A 21,335-nucleotide genomic window follows, 5' to 3' on the forward strand; every position below is an offset into this window, starting at 1 on the left:
CACCTTTGCAAACATGCAAAGTCTGGTTTGCACCTGGGAGTTTGCAAGTCATGGAAAGGGACAGAGGCAGCTAGCTATGCATAAGGAACAGGAGGGGTGGAATTTCCCCTTTTGCATGGGACTCGGGACCAGGCAAATGCATTCTTTAAGTCACCATTTGAAAACCAGTTTTGAGCAAGCATTAAAATAGACCTAACCGATCTTATGAATGAGGGAAAACCTGAGGACACACAACTGAAGCCCCCCCTCAAACCAGGGAGAGAGAGACTCAAGGGGGCATACACACCCCAGGCTTCCCCCCCCACAGAAACTCTTCTTCTTCTTCTTCTTCTTCTTCTTCTTCTTCTTCTTCTTCTTCTTCTTCTTCTTCTTCTTCTTCTTCTTTCTCGCCAGAGATCCGTCTAGTGAGTTATTTAAGTGACTGTTCTGGGAGAGTCGAGGTATATCACAACGAGCAGTGGGGGACCATTTGTGACGATGGCTGGGATATACACGATGCCCAAGTGGTATGCCGAGAGATGAACTGTGGAAATGCCACATCAGCGTCGGGTACAGAACACCACCACCAAGGCTCCAGTGCCATCTGGCTGGACAGAGTTGACTGCACGGGAAATGAAGCAGCTCTCAGAGAATGCCCCAAAAGTCCCCGGGATGTGCAAAGCTGTGACCACAAAAGGGTTGTGCATGTGAAGTGCTCAGGTAATTTTGTACAGTTTGATTTAATTAGGGGAACCAATTGTAGGGCCAAGCTTCCAAGGTCCCAGAGATAAGATCAAACTCATGTTTTGTTATGGTAAGTCTGACTGCCAGTGGAAAATTTCTGGATAAACTGGATTGGCTTAAGAGCCAGTGGGGTTGAGAGACAGCGTGGTGTAGTGGTTAGGAGTGGCAGACTCTAATCTGGTGACCCGGTTTTGTTTCCCCGCTCCTCCACATGAAGCCAGCTGGGTGACCTTGGGCTAGTCACAGCTCTCTTAGAGCTCTCTCAGCCCCACCTACCTCACAAGGTGTCTGTTGTAGGGAGGGAAGGAGATTGTAATCCAGTTTGATTCTCCTTAAAAGGAAGAGCAAATCGGCGTATAAAAACCAACTCTTCTTCTCTTCTTAATCTTCTGAAGGAAAAAAGATAGTCGCACAGAAATTATTCCAGAAATATTTGGCCAGAAAAACAGTGCTAGTATTTACAAAAGAAGCCACATAATACCTTTCATTTTGGCCAACCGGACTGATACAAAATAAGCCCTTTCTGGTCTTGGTTGTATGGTCGTGCGTACTGGAAGCCTAGCAACTGCATGTATGGGGAGCACGTGCTACCCAAACTCTTCTTGCTATGTGTGACTGCCTCTCTGTCTGAAATGTCCAGCTGCAGTAAAAAGGTAAAGGTCCCCTGGGCAAGCACCTGGTCATTCCTGACCCATGGGGTTACGTTACATCCCGACGTTTACTAGGCAGACTTTGTTTACGGGGTGGTTTGCCAGTGCCTTCCCCAGTCATCTTCCCTTTACCCCCAGAAAGCTGGATCCTCATTTTACCAACCTCAGAAGGATGGGAGGCTGAGTCAACCTTGAGCCCGCTATCTGAAACCGACTTTCGTCGGAATCGAACTCAGGTCGTGAGCAGTGCTTGGACTGCAGTACTGCAGCTTCCCACTCTGTGCCACGGGACTCCTCCAGCTGCAATACAGGCACACTAAAACTCTTGAGGTTCTGGTACGCATCTACCAGTTCCGCAAATACAGTCAAACAAGGGCTACAGTGTGCAAGTTTTCATGTTGTCCACAGCTCTTCATCAGGCTGGGTGGTTACAAAAGGGGAGAGTGACTCCCACATTTCTCCACTGCTCTCAGCCTTTGAAGGGATTGATGTGTTGCAGCTGGGGTCAGAGAGACATTTGATCAGGTATTGTACTTTCAGTAGGATATTTCCATCTTTTGCTTCTTTGGCCCAGGGCCAACACCAACACCATGTCAAATCTACAAATACAAACATTTCTATGTGTGTGTGTGTGTGTGTGGATGGATGGATGGATAGACAGATACAAATATGTCTACAAAAATAAACAAAAGCAATTAAAACGAACATAAGACACATAAACAGGAAGAGGTGTCAATGAGAATCCGTGAGGGAATACCAGACAAAACAGAAATGTCATTACCTGCTGGCTGATAGAAGAGGGGAGGGGAGGGAACTCTTTATGGTTCCAAGGATGAGAAAGCCCTTCCTCAGGTTGCCACCTTTGCAGCCTTAGATGGTGAGGGCATCTGAATCAGTGCCTCTGAAGATGACTGTAGTGGCCAGGTATGTTCACATGAGAGTCAAGAGTCCTTATAAGGTGATGTTCTTTAAGGTCATGCCATGAAAAACTTCAATTCCTTTTAAGTGTCCCTTTAGGATACTTTTCCCCTGGCAACCTTACCCATAATAATATTGTCAAGGTACATATGGGAATAAAGTTAGCATAGCATGACTTATGGCAACAAGATAGGATATTCAGGGTAAGAGACTAACAGAGATGGTTTGCCGTTGCCTGCCTCTGCATAGCAATGCTGGATTTCCTTGATGGTCTCCCATCCCAATATTAACCACAACTAACCCTGTTTAGCTTCCAAGATCTGATGAAATAAGGGTAGCCTGGGCTATCCAGGTCAGGGCAAACTAACAGTAACCTTTTAACGAACTATTCCAGACCCAGAGAAGATCAGATTGGTGAACGGTTCAAACAGGTGCTCTGGGAGAGTCGAGGTGCTCCACGAAAAGCAGTGGGGAACCGTGTGTGATGATGACTGGAATATGAAGAATGCCCAAGTCGTTTGCAGAGAACTTGGATGTGGAAAAGCCATATCAGCCCCACGAGGAGCTCACTTTGGAGAGGGAAGTGGCCACATTTGGCTGGACGATGTCAAATGTAAAGGAAGAGAAGCTTCCCTCAGGGACTGCAAGCTAAGACCTTGGGGAGAGCATAACTGCCACCATGAAGAAGACGCTGGTGTGGTGTGCTCAGGTAATGAGCAGGCAGGTACCAGAGGGCCCTGAACTGTGGCATTAGTTACTGGTTACAGTGAGAATATCCATGGCTGTCTATTGTCGCACAGGGCCAGGCCACGAAAGGGACCAGCCTTCACATCAGCCTTCAAAAGTTTGCTCCCTCCCCCGGTCCCTCTGTCCTGGCAACCATGACCCCGTGGAGCCCCCAAGCCCGGCCTTCCTCAGGCTCCACCACCAAAATCTCCAGGTATTTCCCAACCCAGAGCTGGCAACCCTACCCCACTCTCACGCTCTCTTTCTGTATTGCTTTCATAAAGGCTAACTACCCATTGGAGTATCTTCAGTTGAATGAACACTCGTCCCCTCTCCATGAGGAACAGAGAGGATGAGGAAGTGTGGATCCAGAGAACATCTATACCTCCTGCATAGGCAATAAGATAAACAGTAAATATGGGCAGTCCAATAATGAGAGTGAGCTATCTGGACCCATCACTTGGAAGAAATGTATTACGTGCAAAGTTCGGCAGGCCCCCACATAAAATAAGGTTATTGATCTGGAAAAGGTGTGACCAGAATTCTCAACACCGTTCTGCATCTGATGAAATCTCCTGGCTTCCTTTACTGTGTTTTGACTGTGTTCTCTTTATTGAGCTTTCAATGTTTGCTTATTGTTTTTAAATTGTTTTCGAGCTGCTTTTGGGGCTGCCAATGGGACTGGACCGTGGCATATAAAGCTGTGAACTAAAATAAAATGAATACAGCTGATTTTATACATAAAGTTAAAGTGCAACTACTTGGCTTTGCTGAGTTCCTACGAAAACACAAGATTTGCAATTGATGCAATGTTTGTGTTTCAAAAAAGTCTGCTTGAAAAATATCGCAGCAGGGAAATACTTCTTCTGTTTCTAAAAGTAAATCCTCTCCAAAAGTGAAACTATCTTAGCTGATACCTTTTATTATACTATGCCTGGGTACTTGTGTAGCTACCAAGCCAGGTATCCACATCTTATCCCCGTGTTATTTGATTCTTTTTAAAAATTGAAATAAAGGGAAAAAAAACACATACAAACCCATACATCCAAAACACCATACCTCCCAAAGGGAACATATATTTAGAGCCTTTAACAATGCTTCAAAGAGAAGACTGATATTTTTACTACAGATCACCATAACTGCCTTTATAATGTTGATTATTATTTTATCGGTGTATAAACTTAAATTAAGATTAATCAAATTACTGCTTCCAAACTTCTGTTTTATTCTACCCCTCATTATTATTGCATTTTTTTGAAGAGAATATTTCTGCCACTTTATATCGATAATGAACGTCACAGTATAAATCTTGAAAGGAAAAAGAAATGCAAGACGTGGAACATGTTTGTTAAAATGCCATCCCACAACTGACTCTACATTTCTTACGAGCTCTGTAATTTGATGTAATTTTGATACAAACTTGCGGATTACTTCTGCAAGATGATCATTTGCCCATGCTCCTTTGGAAATACTCTAACACAAAATTAGGAAATGAAAAATTCTGTGCAAGACATGAAACATGTTTGTTAAAATGCCATCCCACAACTGACTCTACATTTCTTACGAGCTCTGTAATTTGATGTGATTTTGATACAAACTTGCGGATTACTTCTGCAAGATGATCATTTGCCCATGCTCCTTTGGAAATACTCTAACACAAAATTAGGAAATGAAAAATTCTGTGCAGATCTCTATAAGCTACTACTATTGACATTCTGATTATCTACCGCCCAATAACCATTATACTGTTACACATAGTCATAATATGGTTTCCATTTTTTTAAAAATTCATCCTCAGGTCTTCTGTTCACCAGATACATCAATTTTGCCATCACTGCAGACTCTGCCATTTTCTCTCTCCACCTTTCAATCTCAGGAATTCTAATTGATTCTTTTTGCCTCCATGCAAAGAGAGTTGTTACGGCTTATAAAATGGGGACCATTTTCGTTCTCTCTTGGCATGTTTTGGCAGGGAGGGTCTTGTCAGTGAGAGCTACAATCCCTCAGAATTGTGTCCCAGTTAGATGGGGGAAGAAAAGGTTAGATGTGAAAATGGGTGTTGTTTTTTGTTTGTTGCCTTTCATGGGCTAAAAACGCATGGCCGCTATGTCCGGCACTTCTCCCGCAAATGTGGCGAATTTCTGAGGTCCGCCCACATGCTTGTCTCCTGAGCTCGTGATCGCCCCTCCTCCTTCCGCAACTTTTCCGGGGTGGGGGGGTTACCGCATTATGTATTCCCAGCGATATATTAAGAGTTTGAAAATGTTAAGAAACATAGGCTGTTACCGCACTAGATATTCAAAGCAATGTATTAAGAGTTTGAAAATGTTATAAAAAATACTGTTCGTACTTTCTGTGTATTCCCACCGATGTATTAAGAGTTTGAAACTGTTATAAAAAATACTGTTCGCACTTTGTTTGGCCCCTTAAGCTGTGAAGGCGTCTTCCAACCATTTTTTAGCCGTGGCATCCAAAAACCCTTTTAAAGCTTTAAATCCCTGTTTCAGCCAGGATCGAATGCATGCATTTCACCTAATGTGCATTCGATCCTGGCTAAAACAGGGATTAATGGAGGATAAAGCGACCGTGCGTTTTCGCCCCTGCACTCCTCCATGCGTTTACCTTTTGGGTTCTGGAGGGGGGGGAAGCACGATTGAACAGGGACAACGGAGCCATGCGTTGATGGCCATTGCCTCTGAGAGGCTTTCTCCTGTCTGGTGATACTTAGGGGAGGGAATTCTTTGGGGTGACGGGCACAGTCTCTGAGTATTATTTCTGAGAGGAGAAGTAAATGGAGGAAATGAATTTCCCATTGATCTCTATGGGAATGACTAGCAAACTGATTAACTAATCAGAACGTCTGCCATTTTAATATTCACAAATCCAAGCAACACCATTAACAAAGGGGATTAACTGAAACCAAACACCGTTTCTGTGCGTGTACCCAGTGACAAACTGAATTATCTGGAAAACATAATAAAGCACAACCAAACCTCAAAATCCACAATGAAGGGAACTGTTGTTACAGACTCACTTATGCAACCCTCAGCATGTTCACCAGCTATTGTGTTTTCAGCATTTTGAAAGGTCAAGAACGTGGGGACATCCTGTTCTTGTTAATGTGGATCGGACTGTGGTTAATGTGCCTGCCCTCCCGCATCCGGTCTCATGCATACTCACTTTCTGCTTGTGTTTTGGGAGGTGCATGGGTTTGTGTGCTGCAGCTGTGGCATTACAGCCACATTGTTTGATACTGAGGGCCTCTTAAGTTTGCCAGCTCCAGGTTGGGAAATTTCTGGTGATTTGGGGATGGAGCTAGGGTTGCCAACCTCCAGATGGTACTGCAAAGAACCAGCACTATTGGCCCAATGTCCAGTGTACTAGTATACCAGTGTAACAAGTATTTAAGGTTCAATAAAGATTTATTTATCTACATAAGAATTTTTCATAAATTAATCTAGTACACTGGAAATTGGACCAACAGTGCTGGATCTTTGCAGTACTTCCTCAGCACAAGGTGTACTTTGAGTTCTCAAACCTCCAGATAGTGGCTGAAGATCTCCTGCTATTACAACTGACCTCCAGGCGACAGGGATCAGTCCCCCTGGAGAAAATGGCCTCTTTGGCAATTGGACTCTATGGCATTGAAGTCCCACCCATCTCCAAACCCCGCCCTCCTCAAGCTCCACCCCCAAAATCTCCAGGTATTTCCCAACCGGTGCTTGCAACCCTAGGTGGAGCCTGAGTTTGAGGAAGGGAGGGACCTTAGTGGGGTATAATGGTGGTGGCTGGAGATCTCCTGCTAATTCAACTGGTCTCCAGGCAATAGAAATCAGTTCTCCTGGAGAAAACGGCTGCTTTGGAACGTGAACTCTATGGAATTATAGCTGAGTGAAGCCCCACCCCTTCTCAAACTCCACCCTCCTTAGGCTCCACCCCTAAAATATCCTGGTATTTCCCAACCCGGAGCTGGCAACCCTACCTTTGCCCTGCTTTTATTTTTAAATAGAAATGGCAACTGGACCTTGGCTTGAATGGATCAGGAAAACTGCTAGTTTGTCCATAGGTCCTGCGAGCCACAGGCAGGCTAAAAGTCGAACAGCCAGGAGCCCTTTGGCTCTTGCCCTTCAACTTTTGGCCAAGAGTTCGTGCCTCTCACCAGAACCAAGCTATATAGGAACAGCAGGAGGAATAAGAGGAAGAGGAGGAAGAAGAGGAGGAAGAAGAAGTGGAGGAGGAGGAAGAAGAAGAACCAGCTTACAATCTCCTTCCCTTCCTCTTCCCACAACAGACACCCTGTGAGGCTGAGAGAGTTTGGAGAAAACTGTGACTAGCCCAAGGTCACCCAGCTGGCTTCATGTGTAGGAGTGGGGAAACCAACCTGGTTCACCAGATTAGCCTCCGCCGCTCATGTGGAGGAGTGGGGAATCAAACATGGTTCTCCAGATTAGAGTCCACCCGCTCCAAACCACCGCTCTTGACCACTACACCACGCCGGCTCTCAATTAGAATCTCCATTTCACATGTCAGCATAGAGTGAAAAAGTGAGAAAAAAATCCATGGAACCACTCTGATTACCAGTACAACTTAGCCTAAATGGAACTCTTGACATAATAGGCAGCATGTCTCTTTGATTAAATACACAGGGTTTGGGGAGGAGAGGGACTTCAACGGGGTATAATGCCATAGAATCCACCTTCCATACCATCCATTTTCTCCAGGTGAACTGAGCTCTGTCAGCTGGAGATGAGTTGTAATCCCAGGAGATCTCCAGCTAGTACCTGGAGGTTGGCAACCCTAGCTGGAGATTTTGGGGGTAGAACCTGAGGAGGGTGGAGTTTGGGAAGGGGAGGGATGTCAATGCCATACAGTCCAATTGCAACGAGGCCATTTTCTCCAGGGGAACTGATCTCTGTTGCCTGGCAATCAGTTATAATAGCAGGAGATCTCCAGCCACCACCTGGAGGTTGGGAACCCTAGTCTCTCCCCATTACGCTCTAGAGCACCACGGTCAAAACAGCCCTTGGGGGAATTGAACTTTGCATCCCAATTTTAAAAACACAGAAAGCAGCATTGCCAGAAAGGAAGCTACCCAGAGTTTAACCAGATTCCTCCCTCCCAGTCTCCGCCAGTCCCTTCCCAGAGTTTTGTTTCCAGTCCCAACCTTTGCCCATGGCATTGATCTATCGGGGTCATTGTCTTGGGTACTCTGTCCAAGTAAGGAATCTGCTTCCCCATAGCTGGATTCCGGGAACAATGTTTGCCTTCATTTTTCCTGCTGGACATCTAGAAGGGGGACTCAGAGTAATGGCAGTAGCCCTTCTTCTCCTGACCAGTCTTTTGGGTGAGTGTTCCCTCCCCTTCAAATCTAGCAAATGGACGCCTTCCCCTGTTATTTTCACTGTTTGCCACTCCTCACACTGCTTGTTTATTTGAGATAAGACTAAAGCAACAGCTGGCAGAAGGTAGATAATGGTCCACTGGTCAGTTTCTTTTTTTTTTTTTAACTTTTTATTATTTTATTTATATAATTGGAGGGTACAGGAAAAGAAAAGGGGAAGGGGTAAACGTTATCATTATAAAAACAATACAGTATTGTAAAATGATTTCTGAATAGAACATAATTACAGAATATCTTTAGTTTGTTATACTTGCATCAGGCTGATTTCTAATATTTTAAAAATTCATATTCTACTTGGCAGTTAATTGAGATAAAAAATATAATACAGAGTTTATTATAATGTTTAAACATACTTCGTTTAGGTTAGCTGCATTTCATGTAAGTATAGAAAGACGCCCACTTCTCCTCGAATTGCTCAATGGATTCATTAGGTTTAGGATTTAATTCAAAAGTCATTTTGGCCATGGTTGCATATTCCAGAAGTTTTTCTTTCCAGTCATCAATTTCAGGTATGTGAGTTTGTTTCCAGGTTCTTGCTAAAATTGTTCTGGCAGCTGTTGTAGCATATTTAAAGACGTCATGCGATTTCAAAGGTAAATTTGACGGCACTATACTGAGTAGATAAAATTTAGGATCAAATGTAAACTTCATATCTAACATCATCTGTAGTTCCCGATGAATTCTTTTCCAGTATAGTTGTAATTTTGAACACGTCCACCAAACATGAAAGTAAGAGCCGTCTGACTCTTGACATTTCCAACATGCACCTTTTTCCCCTGGAGTTGTCATCTGGGAAAGCATATTAGGAGTCAGATACCATCTGTAGAAAGTTTTGTACCAATTTTCTTTCACTTCTTGACAGACAGTATATTTCAATTTGGAAGAACAAAGTTTTTCCCATAGGTCCATATTGATCATTTCTCCGAAATTTTGCATCCACTTTATCATATTTGTTTTCACTTGTTCTTCTTCTGTATCGTATTTCAGGAGAAGCTTGTATATTTTTCCTAAGACATGTGAATCATTTTTAGATATTAACTGCTCAAATTCTGTTAATTCACGAAGTGGTTGTGGGTATAAACAATCTTTTTGCAAATTGGACCTCAATTGTAGATAAGTTAACCAATTCAACTTTTGAAATTTTTCTTGAAGTTTAATCATGGTCTTAATTTCTCCCGTGGACTCTATCATATCATTGTAGGTAAAATGAACACCCGGTTTCAGTTTAACATTATCGTGATAAGCTTCAGTTGGTGACATTATGGGTGGCGGGGAAGGACTTATTCTCTTTTTGTATCTTTTCCACACTTTCAGTAACACTGTTTTGACATCGCAATCTTCTGGTACTTTGTCTTTTTGAATTTTTGATTTGAAGACCCACAAAACTTTATGGAAACCTTGTCCCAGGTCCGCCCGCTCTAAAATAACATGCCGGCTTTTAGGATGTTTTATCCATTCGGTTATCCAAGTTAGGCAGGCGGCGTGGTAGTATAATTTGAGATTAGGCAATGCCAGCCCTCCTCTTTTCTTTTCGTCTTGAAGGACTTTAAATCTGACTCTCGTTTTTTTCCCATTCCAAACAAATCGGTTAACTTGTTTTTGCCAGTTTTCTAGTGTCCTATCAGGGATGTCAATCGGCAAAAATTGAAATAGAAAATTTAGTCTAGGGAGAACATTCATCTTTATCACCGATATCCTTCCTATCCATGAGATGTTCATTTTTGACCATAAACTCAAATCTTTTTCTATTTCTCCCCAAATTTTCAAGTAGTTTGACCTTAGAAGTGTATTGTTTTGTGAGGATATGTTGACACCCAAATATTTCACTGGTTCTTTAGTAATTCGACATCCGATGATTTCTTCAATATGCTTGTCTTCATCTGCTGTTAGATTGAAAGTCAAAATTTTCGTCTTCGTTTTGTTAAGTTTATAACCGGAGTATTTTGCATATTCGATGAGGTGATTATAAACATGTGGAAGTGTTTGTTCAGGGTTTTGACAAATTAAGACAACATCATCTGCGTAGCTTTTGATTTTGTGTTCTTCATTTTCTATTGTTAAACCTTTGATTTTTGGATCATTTCTTATATGGTTTGAGAGGACCTCCATTGATAAATCGAATAGAAATGGAGAAAGAGGACAGCCTTGTCTTGTACCTTTTGTAATGTTTAATTCTGTTGACAACTGACCGTTGATCAAGAGACGAGCTCTTTGCGCCGAATATATCGTGTTGAAAACTTTAAGCAGAGTTTCTCCACAATCCATTTGTTGTAATGTTTTAACAATAAAGTGCCAAGAAACATTGTCGAAAGCTTTTTCTGCATCTAAAAATATCATTGCTGTTTTTAATGATTTTGACTTTGCATATTTTATTGCACTAAGAACCAGTCTCACATTGTCTCTCATTAGTCTCTTAGGAATAAAACCTGTTTGATCTGGATGTACCAAGTTTCCGATATATTTTTGAAATCTTTTGGTGATTATCCCCTTCAAATCTAGCAAATGGACGCCTTCCCCTGTTATTTCCACTGTTTGCCACTCCTCACACTGCTTGTTTATTTGAGATAAGACTAAAGCAACAGCTGGCAGAAGGTAGATAATGGTCCACTGGTCAGTTTCCAGTGGTCTACCTAGTATCTTCTGGCGTAGCCAGCATGGTGTAGAGGTTAAGAGCGGTGGTTTGAAATGGTGGACTCTAATCTGGAGAACCAGGTTTGATTCCCCACTCCTCCATGTGAGCGGCGGACACTAATCTGGTGAACTGGATTAATTTCCCGACTCCTACACACGAAGCCAGCTGGGTGACCTTGGGCTAGTCATAGCTCTCTTAGAGCTCTCTCAGCCCCACCTACCTCACAGGGTGTCTGTTGTGGGGAGGGGAAGGGAAGGTGATCGTAAGCCAGTTTGATTCTTCCTTAAGTGCTAGAGAAAGTCGGCATAGAAAAACCAACTCTTCTTCTTCTTGCAAAATGCTAGGAAATGAGGATAGCCGTTGTGTTGAATGCTAGAAGAAGGCAGGCTGGAATGATGTTAATTTTTCATTTATGATACCAGAAAGGTTATTCCAAGTCTGCTTAAATCATTGAAATTACAGACAATATTCTTGTTCTATGTTGATGAAAGTCCTGATGCTGTTAGAGCTACTTATATGTAAAACTTTCTTTGTGAGAAATTCTGTCCTAATTATTTTGTTTATATTTTTCTGCTTATGTCTATCTTTATCTTACTTAGAAAACTTGTCATTAAAACATTTTTTTAAAATAAAAAAGAATGTTGGACTAGGTGGAATCTATCCTTCTATCCTAACAATAGCCTCCTGTTCGTATCGTAATTAATTAAAAATGAAGAAGAAGAAGAAGAAGAGTTGGTTTTTATATGCCAATTTTCTCTACCTTTTTAGGAGAATCAAACCCGCTTACAATCTCCTTCCCTTTCTCTCCCCACAACAGACACCTTGTGAGGTAGGTGGGGCTGAGAGAGTTCAGAGAGAATGTGACTAGCCCAAGATCACCCAGGTGACTTCATGTGTAGGAGTAAGGGAATCAAATCTGGTTCTCCAGATTAGAGTCTACCGTTTCTAATCACTACAACCCGCTGGTTCTCTAAAATAAAATCCAGTTTTAAAATGCTTAAAAGTTTATCCATCCTGGTCTGTTACAATTTTTTTGAGTGTTTGTTGTTATTTCTGCCCACACAGAGATCTAGGGCCCAGTGAGCAAGGCCCAACAGGGAGCCGTTAATCAGGTAGGGTTGGGAAATACCTGGAGATTTTCGGGTCAGAGCCTGAGGAGGGCGGGGTTTGGGGAGGGTGAGAGACTCCAATGCCATAGAGTCCAATTGCCAAAGCAGCCATTTTCTCCAGGTTAACTGATCTCTATCAGCTGTAGATCAGTTGAAATAGTTGATATCAGTTGATATCCAGTTAGTACCTGGAGGTTGGCAACCCTATAATCAGGAGAGTAAAGAAAGCAGAAAAACAGAGACTTGGGTCATTGTCTACAACATGGGCAGCCAAATTAGTAAAAGCATACACTATGTTAACTGGTTGCCCTGAGATTTCTCCAGCTAGCTGTCTCTCCGTTCAACAATATCTCCTCTTTTCTAGGGTGACCAAAATCAAGGGGGTGGGCTTGATTGCCTCTGTGTGGGACTGTGCTTTCTGCTGTTTTCACTGGTTGCCAACTTCATGTGGAGTTAACAATGGGTCAGTGAGTCCATCTCTGGCTGGCTCCTATTGTTTCCAATGGGCTGTGCAGCCGCTCCTGTTGTTTCTAATGGGCTAGCCTGTCATTCGTTTTAGTACATCCCATGTCAGTGAGTCTCTCTCTGGCTGGCCCGTTCTTCTCCTTTGTTGGAATTTGTGTCTTCTGGTTGGGGGGGGAGGGCTGTTCTGCTGGGGGGGCTTGATCTCCTCTTTGCGAGTGTGATTTGGGGGGGGTTACCTGTCCTGAGGGGCTGATCTCCTCTTTGCAAGTGTGATTGTTGCAGTTTTCACTGGTTGCCACCTTTGCCTGGAGGTCAGTGTGGGTCGGTGAGTCTCTCTCTGACTGCCCCAGAAACAATGGGAGGTTTTGCCTTGGGTTTGCACTCTCTAGATGCACATTTCCCCCAACCAAATTTCTAAATCTCAACAATAACCCCCCTGCAGAGTTTTGAGAATTCCGATGGGGGAAATGTGCTTCTAGAGAGCGGCAAATCCAAGGCAAAACCTCCCATAGCCAACAAGAAACAATGAGAGATTTTGCCTTGGATTTGCCGCTCTCTAGATGCACATTAAGGATTGCCAGCTCCTATTCATTCCAATGGGCAGATGGGGGGACCCCTTCCAGACCCCATAACTCGGGACCCCCTGGCCCAATCTGCCCCAAACTTGGGGGTTCTTGCAATTAGGGTCCCTCCAAGCTACCCTGAACGTTTGGGACCTCTACCTCCAAAAATGCTCCTCCAGAGCTGCGGAAAGCCGCGAATGTGCTTTAAGTGGCATTATTCTGCCGAATTTAGTCGGGAACGCCGAATTTCAAGCCGAATTCCATGAATCCGAATAGGGGGAGTTCGGACTTCGGCATTTCTTAAATAAAAACAGGCAGAATTTTGCTGAATCTGAATTTTAACGATTTTTTTTCCCCAACAGCCCTATCGGATGCATCTGAAATCAGGTTGGTGAATGGTTGGAGTCGCTGCAGCGGGAGAGTGGAAGTGCTCCACAATGGAGTGTGGGGCACTGTTTGTGATGACAACTGGGGTGTGGAGGATGCAACAGTTGTGTGTAGGCAACTGGGGTGTCTACATGCAATATCAGCCCCATCTGCCTCATATTTTGGAAGGGGAACTGGCCAAATCTGGCTCGATGAGGTCAGATGCAAAGGTGCAGAATCATCTCTCAGTGAGTGCTTAGCAAATCCTTGGGGAGAGGAGAACTGCGATCATGGAGAAGATGCTGGTGTCATATGCTCAGGTGAGTTCAAGACTCGAGGGGGTTGATTCACACTTTTATTTTGACATGAATAAGGTTGTCAACTTGCCAGGAAAGGGGAGAATGAAGTCATCCAGAGATTAATTGACTAGATAATGTCCATTTGAAAATATTTCTGATAAATATTCTCCCCAGTGTGTGACTGCTGATTATGGTTGCTGACCTCTAGGTACTAGCTGGAGATTTCCCGCTGTTACAACGGATCTCCAGGTGACAGAGATCAGTTCACCTGGAGAAAATGGCCACTTTGGCAATTGGACTCTATGGCATTGAAATCCCTTCCTTCTCAAAACTCCGCCCTCCTCAAGCTCCGCCCCCAAAATCTCCAGGTATTTCCCATCCCAGAGCTGGCAACACTACTGCTGATATTTACCACTTCAGGAAAGCGTTGTGAAGGAACAGACCAATAGAGGAGATAACTATCAGTTTCTGGAGAAAACTCCTCTCCTTGTGCTTGTTTGTCAATATGAATTAGGAGTCTAGCTGGCCACTGCCAAAGACAGTATGTTGAGACTATTGGTCGCAAATAAGGACTTGAATGCTTATTTTTAATATATTGATTTTGTTGCTTTTGAAAACTAGAAGGTTTGCCATGAAGGGCAGCTGCTTCACGGTTAATTGCACTAGTGGTAACATTCAGTCTTTCAATCCCCAAATAGAGGTAAGGCTGGTTGGTGGTTCAACTCCCTGTGCTGGCCGGGTCGAAGTGCTCCGTAACCAGGAATGGGCCACAGTGTGTGAAAATGGCTGGGACGTCAACGAAGCCCGTGTTGTGTGCCGAGAAGTGGGCTGTGGAGATGCTTTAGCAGCACCAGGTGGAGCGAAGTTTGGACAAGGTTCTGGTCCAATTTGGATGGATGGAGTCAACTGCACAGGAGATGAAGTCAGTCTAATCAAATGCCCAGCAAACCCATTGGCAGAACACAGCTGTGACCACAGCAAGGATGCTAGTGTCGAGTGTACAGGTAATGATCTTAGAACCATAGATATGAAAAGGGTCCATGAAATTATATAGCTTCTAATCCTGCCCTACGACCATCCCAAACAACTTCCCAGGTAAGACTGGGGCAATAGTGCCAGGCTCAGGATAAATTTAGGGTTTCCAACCTCCAGATGGTGACTGGAAATCTCTTGCTATGACAACTGATCTCCTGGTGATAGAAAGGAGGATAAGGTATAGTGCAACAAAAAGCATTTGTATGGCAAAATAGCTCCTAAAATGCTCATTCTTTATTTGTGCTGATTTTCTTCTCAGAACTACCCGAGATCAAATTAGTGAATGGCCTCAGTTCATGTTCTGGGAGAGTCGAGATACTCCATGATAGACTTTGGGGGACTGTATGCGGTGATGACTGGGACCATGAAGACGCCCAAGTTGTGTGTCGTTACCTTGGGTGTGGAGATGCTTTATCAGCCCCACAAGGTGCCAAATTTGGAACAGGATTGGGACCTATCTGGCTAGGTGATGTTAACTGCAAAGGGACCGAGAACGCCATCAGCCAGTGCCAGGCCAATTACCAGGTGAAGAATAACTGCTCCCATAATAAAGATGCTGGTGTTGTGTGCAGAGGTAAGAGGCACTCGTGCAAATTTTAAAGTGAAGAAAGGAGTGTGGCAATTTCTTATGACATTATTTTAAATTTCTGATTTGCACCAAAGAATCCTATACTAACCAGCAATCCTACAGAGGCATCTACTTCAGTCATTCAGTGACTAGGTCACTTACCTATCATTTATTCTCCTCTTCCAAACATACAACCAAGAACAACCCATATAGTCCATTGGGGAGGGGCTGTGGCTCAGAGGTAGAGCTTCTGCTTGAGGTCCCAGGTTCAATCCCCGGCATCTTCAGTTAAAGGGACTAGACAAGTAGGTGATGTGAAAGACCTCTGCCTGAGACCCTGGAGAGCCACTGCCAGTCTGAGTAGACAATACTGACTTTGATTGACCAAGGGTCTGATTCAGTATAAGACAGCTTCATGCGTTCATGTGTTCATTCACTGTCCTTTCCCATTTGTGGTCTGTGCTTGTTCAAAATTTCTCTCCACATGGTTAATGGGTTTCATATGTGTGTGTATATGGGAATTTCCCTTTATCTGGTTATCTCAATGGGATATTCAGTAAACTCTTGCTCAATACGTGTAAGTACAGCCATTTTTGTTTGTTTTTCTGTCTCATCAGACGTCCGTCTAATGAATGGCTCAGATCGCTGCTCTGGGAGAGTTGAAGTGTATCGGAATGAGCAGTGGGGGACCATTTGTGATGATGGATGGGATCTACAAGATGCCCAAGTGGTGTGCCAAGAAATGAATTGTGGAAATGCCTTATCAGCATTAGGCGTTGTGCACTATGGCCAAGGATCTGGTGCCATCTGGACGGACAGACTTAACTGCATGGGAAATGAAATGGCCCTCAAAGAATGCCCAAGAAGTTCTTTGGGGGAGCATAGCTGTGACCACAGAAGGATTGCAAGTGTGGAATGCTCAAGTAATTTTATATTACGTCATGTAATTTAAGAATGGGAGGGAAGATAGCATGGTATAGCCTGATCATGTCAGATCTCAGAAGCTAAGCAGGGTCAGCCCTGGTTAGTATTTGGATGGGAGACCACCAAGGAAGTCCAGGGTTGCTATGCAGAGGAAGGCACTGGGAAACCACAGCTGTTAGTCTCTTGCCTTGAAAAACCTATAAGGGATTGCAATAAGTCGGCTGCGACTTTGCAGCACTTCACACGCATATAATTTAAGAATTCAATTTTAGGCTTTGTTTCTAGGGTCCCTGAGATCACATTCAGATTCTAGTTTAATTACAGTCAGCTAGTCTTCCAAAGGCAAATTTCCTGGATGAAATTTGTATGTTGTAAATTTTCTGAATAAAACAGGCTGTTGACCACAATTGGATATATCCCATAATGCACAGTCAGCTCCTCTTCCAGTCTCCTTGCAGACTGGTTCCTTAAACTGCCTGTAATGAAACAGCCACATCTGATTCTTTAGCTCTTGCCCAGGTAGATGGATTATGGCCAATACTCATCATCTGTTAAATTCCAATGGTGGTTATTTAAGCAAGCATCGTCTAGAATCATAGAGCTGGAAGGGGCCACCAGGGTCATCTAGTCCAACCCCCTGCACAATGCAGGAAATTCACAACTACCTCCCCCCACACCCCCAGTAACCCCCACTCCATGCCCAGAAGATGGCCAAGATCCCTTCCCTCTCATCATCTGCTTAAGGTCATAGAATCAGCATTGCTGACATATGGCCATCTAACCTCTTCATAAAAACCTTCAGGGAAGGAGAGCTCACCACCTCCTGAGGAAGCCTGTTCCACTGAGGAACTGCTCTAACTGCTAGAAAATTCTTCCTAATGTCTAGACGGAAACTCTTTTGATTTAATTTCAACCCGTTGGTTCTGGTCCGACCTTCTGGGGCAACAGAAAACAACTCAGCACCATCCTCTATATGACAGCCTTTCAAGTACTTGAAGATGGTTATCATATCACCTCTCAGTCTTCTCCTCTTCGGGCTAAATATACCCAGCTCCTTCAATCTTTCCTCATAAGACATGGTCTCTAAACCCCTCACCATCGTTGTTGCCCTCCTGTGGACACGTTCCAGCTTGGCTACATCTTTCTTAAATTGTCTAGCCATCAGTGTCTGATACCGAAGCCTATTTACCTTGAAGCTGTTAAAAAAAATATAAGGACACAGCATTATGTGCATGTTCGAAGCACTTTAAAGAGATGCTGTCAATAACTCTTCAAGGCAGATCAGTGTGAGGCTGAGAAACAATGGCTTACCTAAGTCCACATAACCCTTTTATTCATTACATTTATCAGCTTGCATTGGACAGTGGCTTTGCCAGCTCCAGGTTGGGAAATACCTGGAGGTTTGGGGGATGGAGACTGAGGAGGGCAGGGTTTGGAGAGGGGCGGGACCTCAATGCCATACAGTCCAGTTGCCAAAGGGGCCATTTTCTTCAGGGAAACTGATCTCTGTTGGCTGGAGATCAGTTGTATTAGCGGGAGATCTTCAGCCACCACCTGGAGGTTGGCAACTCTACCTCCAGGGCTTCAAGCTGTGAACACAGGATTCATGTCTAGCATTCTTTTTGCATTGAACGTTCACAAAGGCCAGCTATTTATACGAGTATCCTTGGTCAAATGGATAAGAGAGGAAGAGGAACAGGGCAGAATAGGTAAAGAGATAACAATTCTTTTCGCTGTTCCAGGTCAGCTCAGATTGATGAAGGGCTCTAACAACTGCTCCGGCAGAGTTGAACTGTTCCATAAGCACCAGTGGACAACCCTGTGTGATGATGGCTGGAATATGCGCAATGCTGAAGTGGTGTGCAGGGAACTGGATTGTGGAGTAGCCCTGGCAGGCCCGTATCAAGCTGACTTTGGGGAGAGAACTGAACCCATCTGGCAGTTTAAAGTCCAATGTAACGGGACAGAAGCTACCCTCATGGACTGCAACCTAACGCCTCGGGCAGGAGTTGGGTGCCGCCGCGCGGACGTTTATGGTGTGGTGTGCTCAGGTAATCAGCAGGCACTAAATTGTAGTCCTGGAAACTGACCTCAATACAGCCATTAAAACAAATAACAGTGTTTCTACATGTCTGGATGAGAGAATTCATCTGGGATGTCTAATCTCAAGAGGTACATTAAAAAAAATAGCCACTCTTACACAAGTGTGTACATTTTCTCTAGCAACAATCTGATACTATAGCCAACCGTGGACCATTTGCTGCCTCTCTAACTCCTTTATAGTAACTACAAAATAACAATACACATACTGTCATTTTATCATTCCCTTTTTTAAAATAAATTCCCCCCCAAATCATTTCATATTCCATTATACATAGCCATTGATTAATTATATTGTAACAGTGTTTTCTTATCTTATCAAATGTATATTTCTTTATCTTTCCCTCTCCCCTCCTCTCTCTTTATTATCATTGTTGCTCTCTTTGTAATTATTATCTAATTCTATTATAACAAATCATCCATATCCCCTACAACAGATCAGAATTAGATCAAAATAAATTTCTTAATATCACCGTTAAGTTCATTCAAACAGTAATTTGTCCATGCCTCCCATTCAGTTGCAAATTCATTATCGTCTTTTTGATTTATTGATGCTGTAAGTTTTGCCATTTCAACTAGTTCCATCATTTTTTCTATCCACTCAGATTTATTTGGTATCTCAGCCATTTTCCATCTCCTAGCATATACCAATCTGGTGGCTGTGGTGGCGTACATCAAGAAAAATCTCTGGGTCACTATGGTATCTGGTATTATACTTAACAGCATCATTTCTGGTGTCTTGGGAATATTTTGTTTTAATATCAACCTTAATTCATTATCAATCATATCCCAAAAGTTCTTAGCCTTCTCACAAAGCTACCAAATATGAAGAAATGGACCCACTTCTTCTTGATATTTCCAACAATTTGGTGACATATTTCTATACATTTTGGCTAATTTATTTGGTGTTAAATACCATCTGTAGATCATTTTATGTATGTTCTCTCTCAATGATTGAGAACAGATAAATTTCATGTCTTTTGACCAGAGTCTTTCCCATTTATGCAGAACCACATGATGCTGAAAGCCTTTATGTATTTTTAATTTGTCATACCATAAGTAATCATGCCATCCGTATCTATTGTCAAAGCCTTCCAAGTCCAAAAGTCTATTGTTTTTCAATTGTATCCAATCTTTTAGCCACACTAATACTGATGCTTCCGCATAAAGTTTAAAATTTGGCAAAGCAAATCCTCCTCTTTCTTTAGTGTCAACCAAGTATTTATAGGCAATTCTAGGTTTTTTCCCTTGCCATATAAAGTTGAGCAAATCTTTTCTCCAAACCTCGAAGTATTTGGAATGCTCCACTATCGGTAAATTCTGAAGTAGAAAGAGTAGCCTTGGTAAAATGTTCATTTGAGTTACTGAAATACGGCCCAGTAATGAAATGTTTTTATTGGACCAAATCATCATATCTCTTTTAACAGAGTCCCAGAGTTTCACATAGTTATTCTCCAGTAGATCCTTATTTTTATTTGTAATCCAAATACCTAAATATTTCACCTTATTTGTCTTTTCCCAACCTGTCGTGACCAGAAAGTCTTTTTGTTCTTCTTTAGAAAGGTTTTTAAATAAAACACGAGTCTTATCTTGATTTATCTTAAAGCCAGAAACTTCGCCATAATATTTCAATAAGTCCATTAAATGATTAGCGGTTTGAGTCGGTTCAGACAGCATGAGCAATAAATCGTCTGCAAAGGCTCTCAGTTTAAATTCTTGTTTATTGACTTTTAAGCCCTGGATTACTTCTGTTTCACAAATCTTGCAGCATAAGGTTTCCAAGGTCAAAATAAAAAGCAAAGGGGATAACGGACATCCTTGCCTGGTTCCTTTTTGTATTTCACAGTTTTCTGACATTGATTCATTTACTAATATTTTAGCTTTTTGTGTAGTGTATATCGCATCAATTCCTGTCCGGAACCTTGATCCAAAATTCATTGCTTCTAAAACTTTTTTCATAAAACCCCAGGAAACCATATCAAAGGCTTTCTCTGCATCCAGGAAAACAAAAGCTGCCTTATGTTGATTATTATGCTCATAGTATTCAACCACATCCAATAATATCCTCAAGTTGTCTTTTATCTGTCGTCCAGGTACAAATCCCGCTTGATCTTCATGTATCAAAGATATTATGGATTGTTTCAGACGATTTGACAAAACTGAAGCATAGATTTTATAATCCACATTTAGGAGCAAAATTGACCTATAATTGGTCACCTTTTCCATGTCTCTTCCATTCTTATGGATCAATGATATATAAGCATGCGACCAAGTCTCTGGAGCTAGTCCTGTATCCAAAATTGAATTACATACCTGTAAAAGAGAATTTTTGACATTTTCCTTAAATATCCTATAAAATAAAGGTGTAATGTCATCTGGGCCTGGTGTTTTATCTGTTTTTTGTTTCATTATAGCCTCTTCAATTTCTACCATTGTAATTGGTGCATCCAAAAACCTCTGCTGTTCAGAGGAAAGTCTATTTATCTTGACATTTCTTTAAAATTTGTCCATTTTCCCCCCAGCGATATTGTCTTTTTGATATAATTTTGTATAAAACAGTTCAAATTCTTTCAATATAGCTGTTGTTGTATAAACCGGTCCCTTTGTAGTTTGTATTTTGCTAATTACCTTTTTCTGCATGGAATCTCTTAATTACCAAAATTTAACAGGTCGATTTGCATGTTCAAAAATTTACCAGGTCGATTTGCATGTTCAAAATATCTCTGTTTTGCAGTTTTCATATTTTTATTCATTTCTTCCATAATCACCAAATTTAACTGATGTTTGGCTATTTTGATTTTTGTCTCAATTTGTCTCCTCTTATCTTCATGAATTTCCAAAATTAATTTCTGTTCT

At 42.4% G+C, this 21,335-nt stretch overlaps 1 protein-coding gene across 1 annotated transcript; it reads left to right on the plus strand.

Moving 5' to 3' along the window:
- Positions 1 to 518: 518 nt before the first annotated feature.
- On the plus strand, positions 519 to 18,468 carry LOC130490574 (deleted in malignant brain tumors 1 protein-like). Its single transcript, XM_056864395.1, has 7 exons — positions 519 to 699; positions 2,686 to 3,000; positions 13,550 to 13,873; positions 14,551 to 14,856; positions 15,147 to 15,464; positions 16,058 to 16,378; positions 18,122 to 18,468. Exons 1-7 carry the CDS (start codon positions 519 to 521, stop codon positions 18,466 to 18,468), a joined length of 2,112 nt encoding a protein of 703 aa, XP_056720373.1.
- Positions 18,469 to 21,335: the final 2,867 nt, after the last annotated feature.

Source organism: Euleptes europaea, chromosome 18, assembly GCF_029931775.1.
Source record: "Euleptes europaea isolate rEulEur1 chromosome 18, rEulEur1.hap1, whole genome shotgun sequence".
Classification (NCBI taxonomy): domain Eukaryota; kingdom Metazoa; phylum Chordata; class Lepidosauria; order Squamata; family Sphaerodactylidae; genus Euleptes; species Euleptes europaea.

What these genes read in the sequence shown, in the direction of transcription:
- LOC130490574 (XM_056864395.1), top strand. Translation starts at nt 519, where the DNA reads ATGAACTGTGGAAATGCCACATCAGCGTCGGGTACAGAACACCACCAC. An exon ending in TGCTGGTGTCATATGCTCAG is followed by an intron (nt 13,874 to 14,550) that starts GTGAGTTCAAGA and finishes ATCCCCAAATAG; the next exon opens with AGGTAAGGCTGGTTGGTGGT. An exon ending in TGCAAGTGTGGAATGCTCAA is followed by an intron (nt 16,379 to 18,121) that starts GTAATTTTATAT and finishes TCGCTGTTCCAG; the next exon opens with GTCAGCTCAGATTGATGAAG.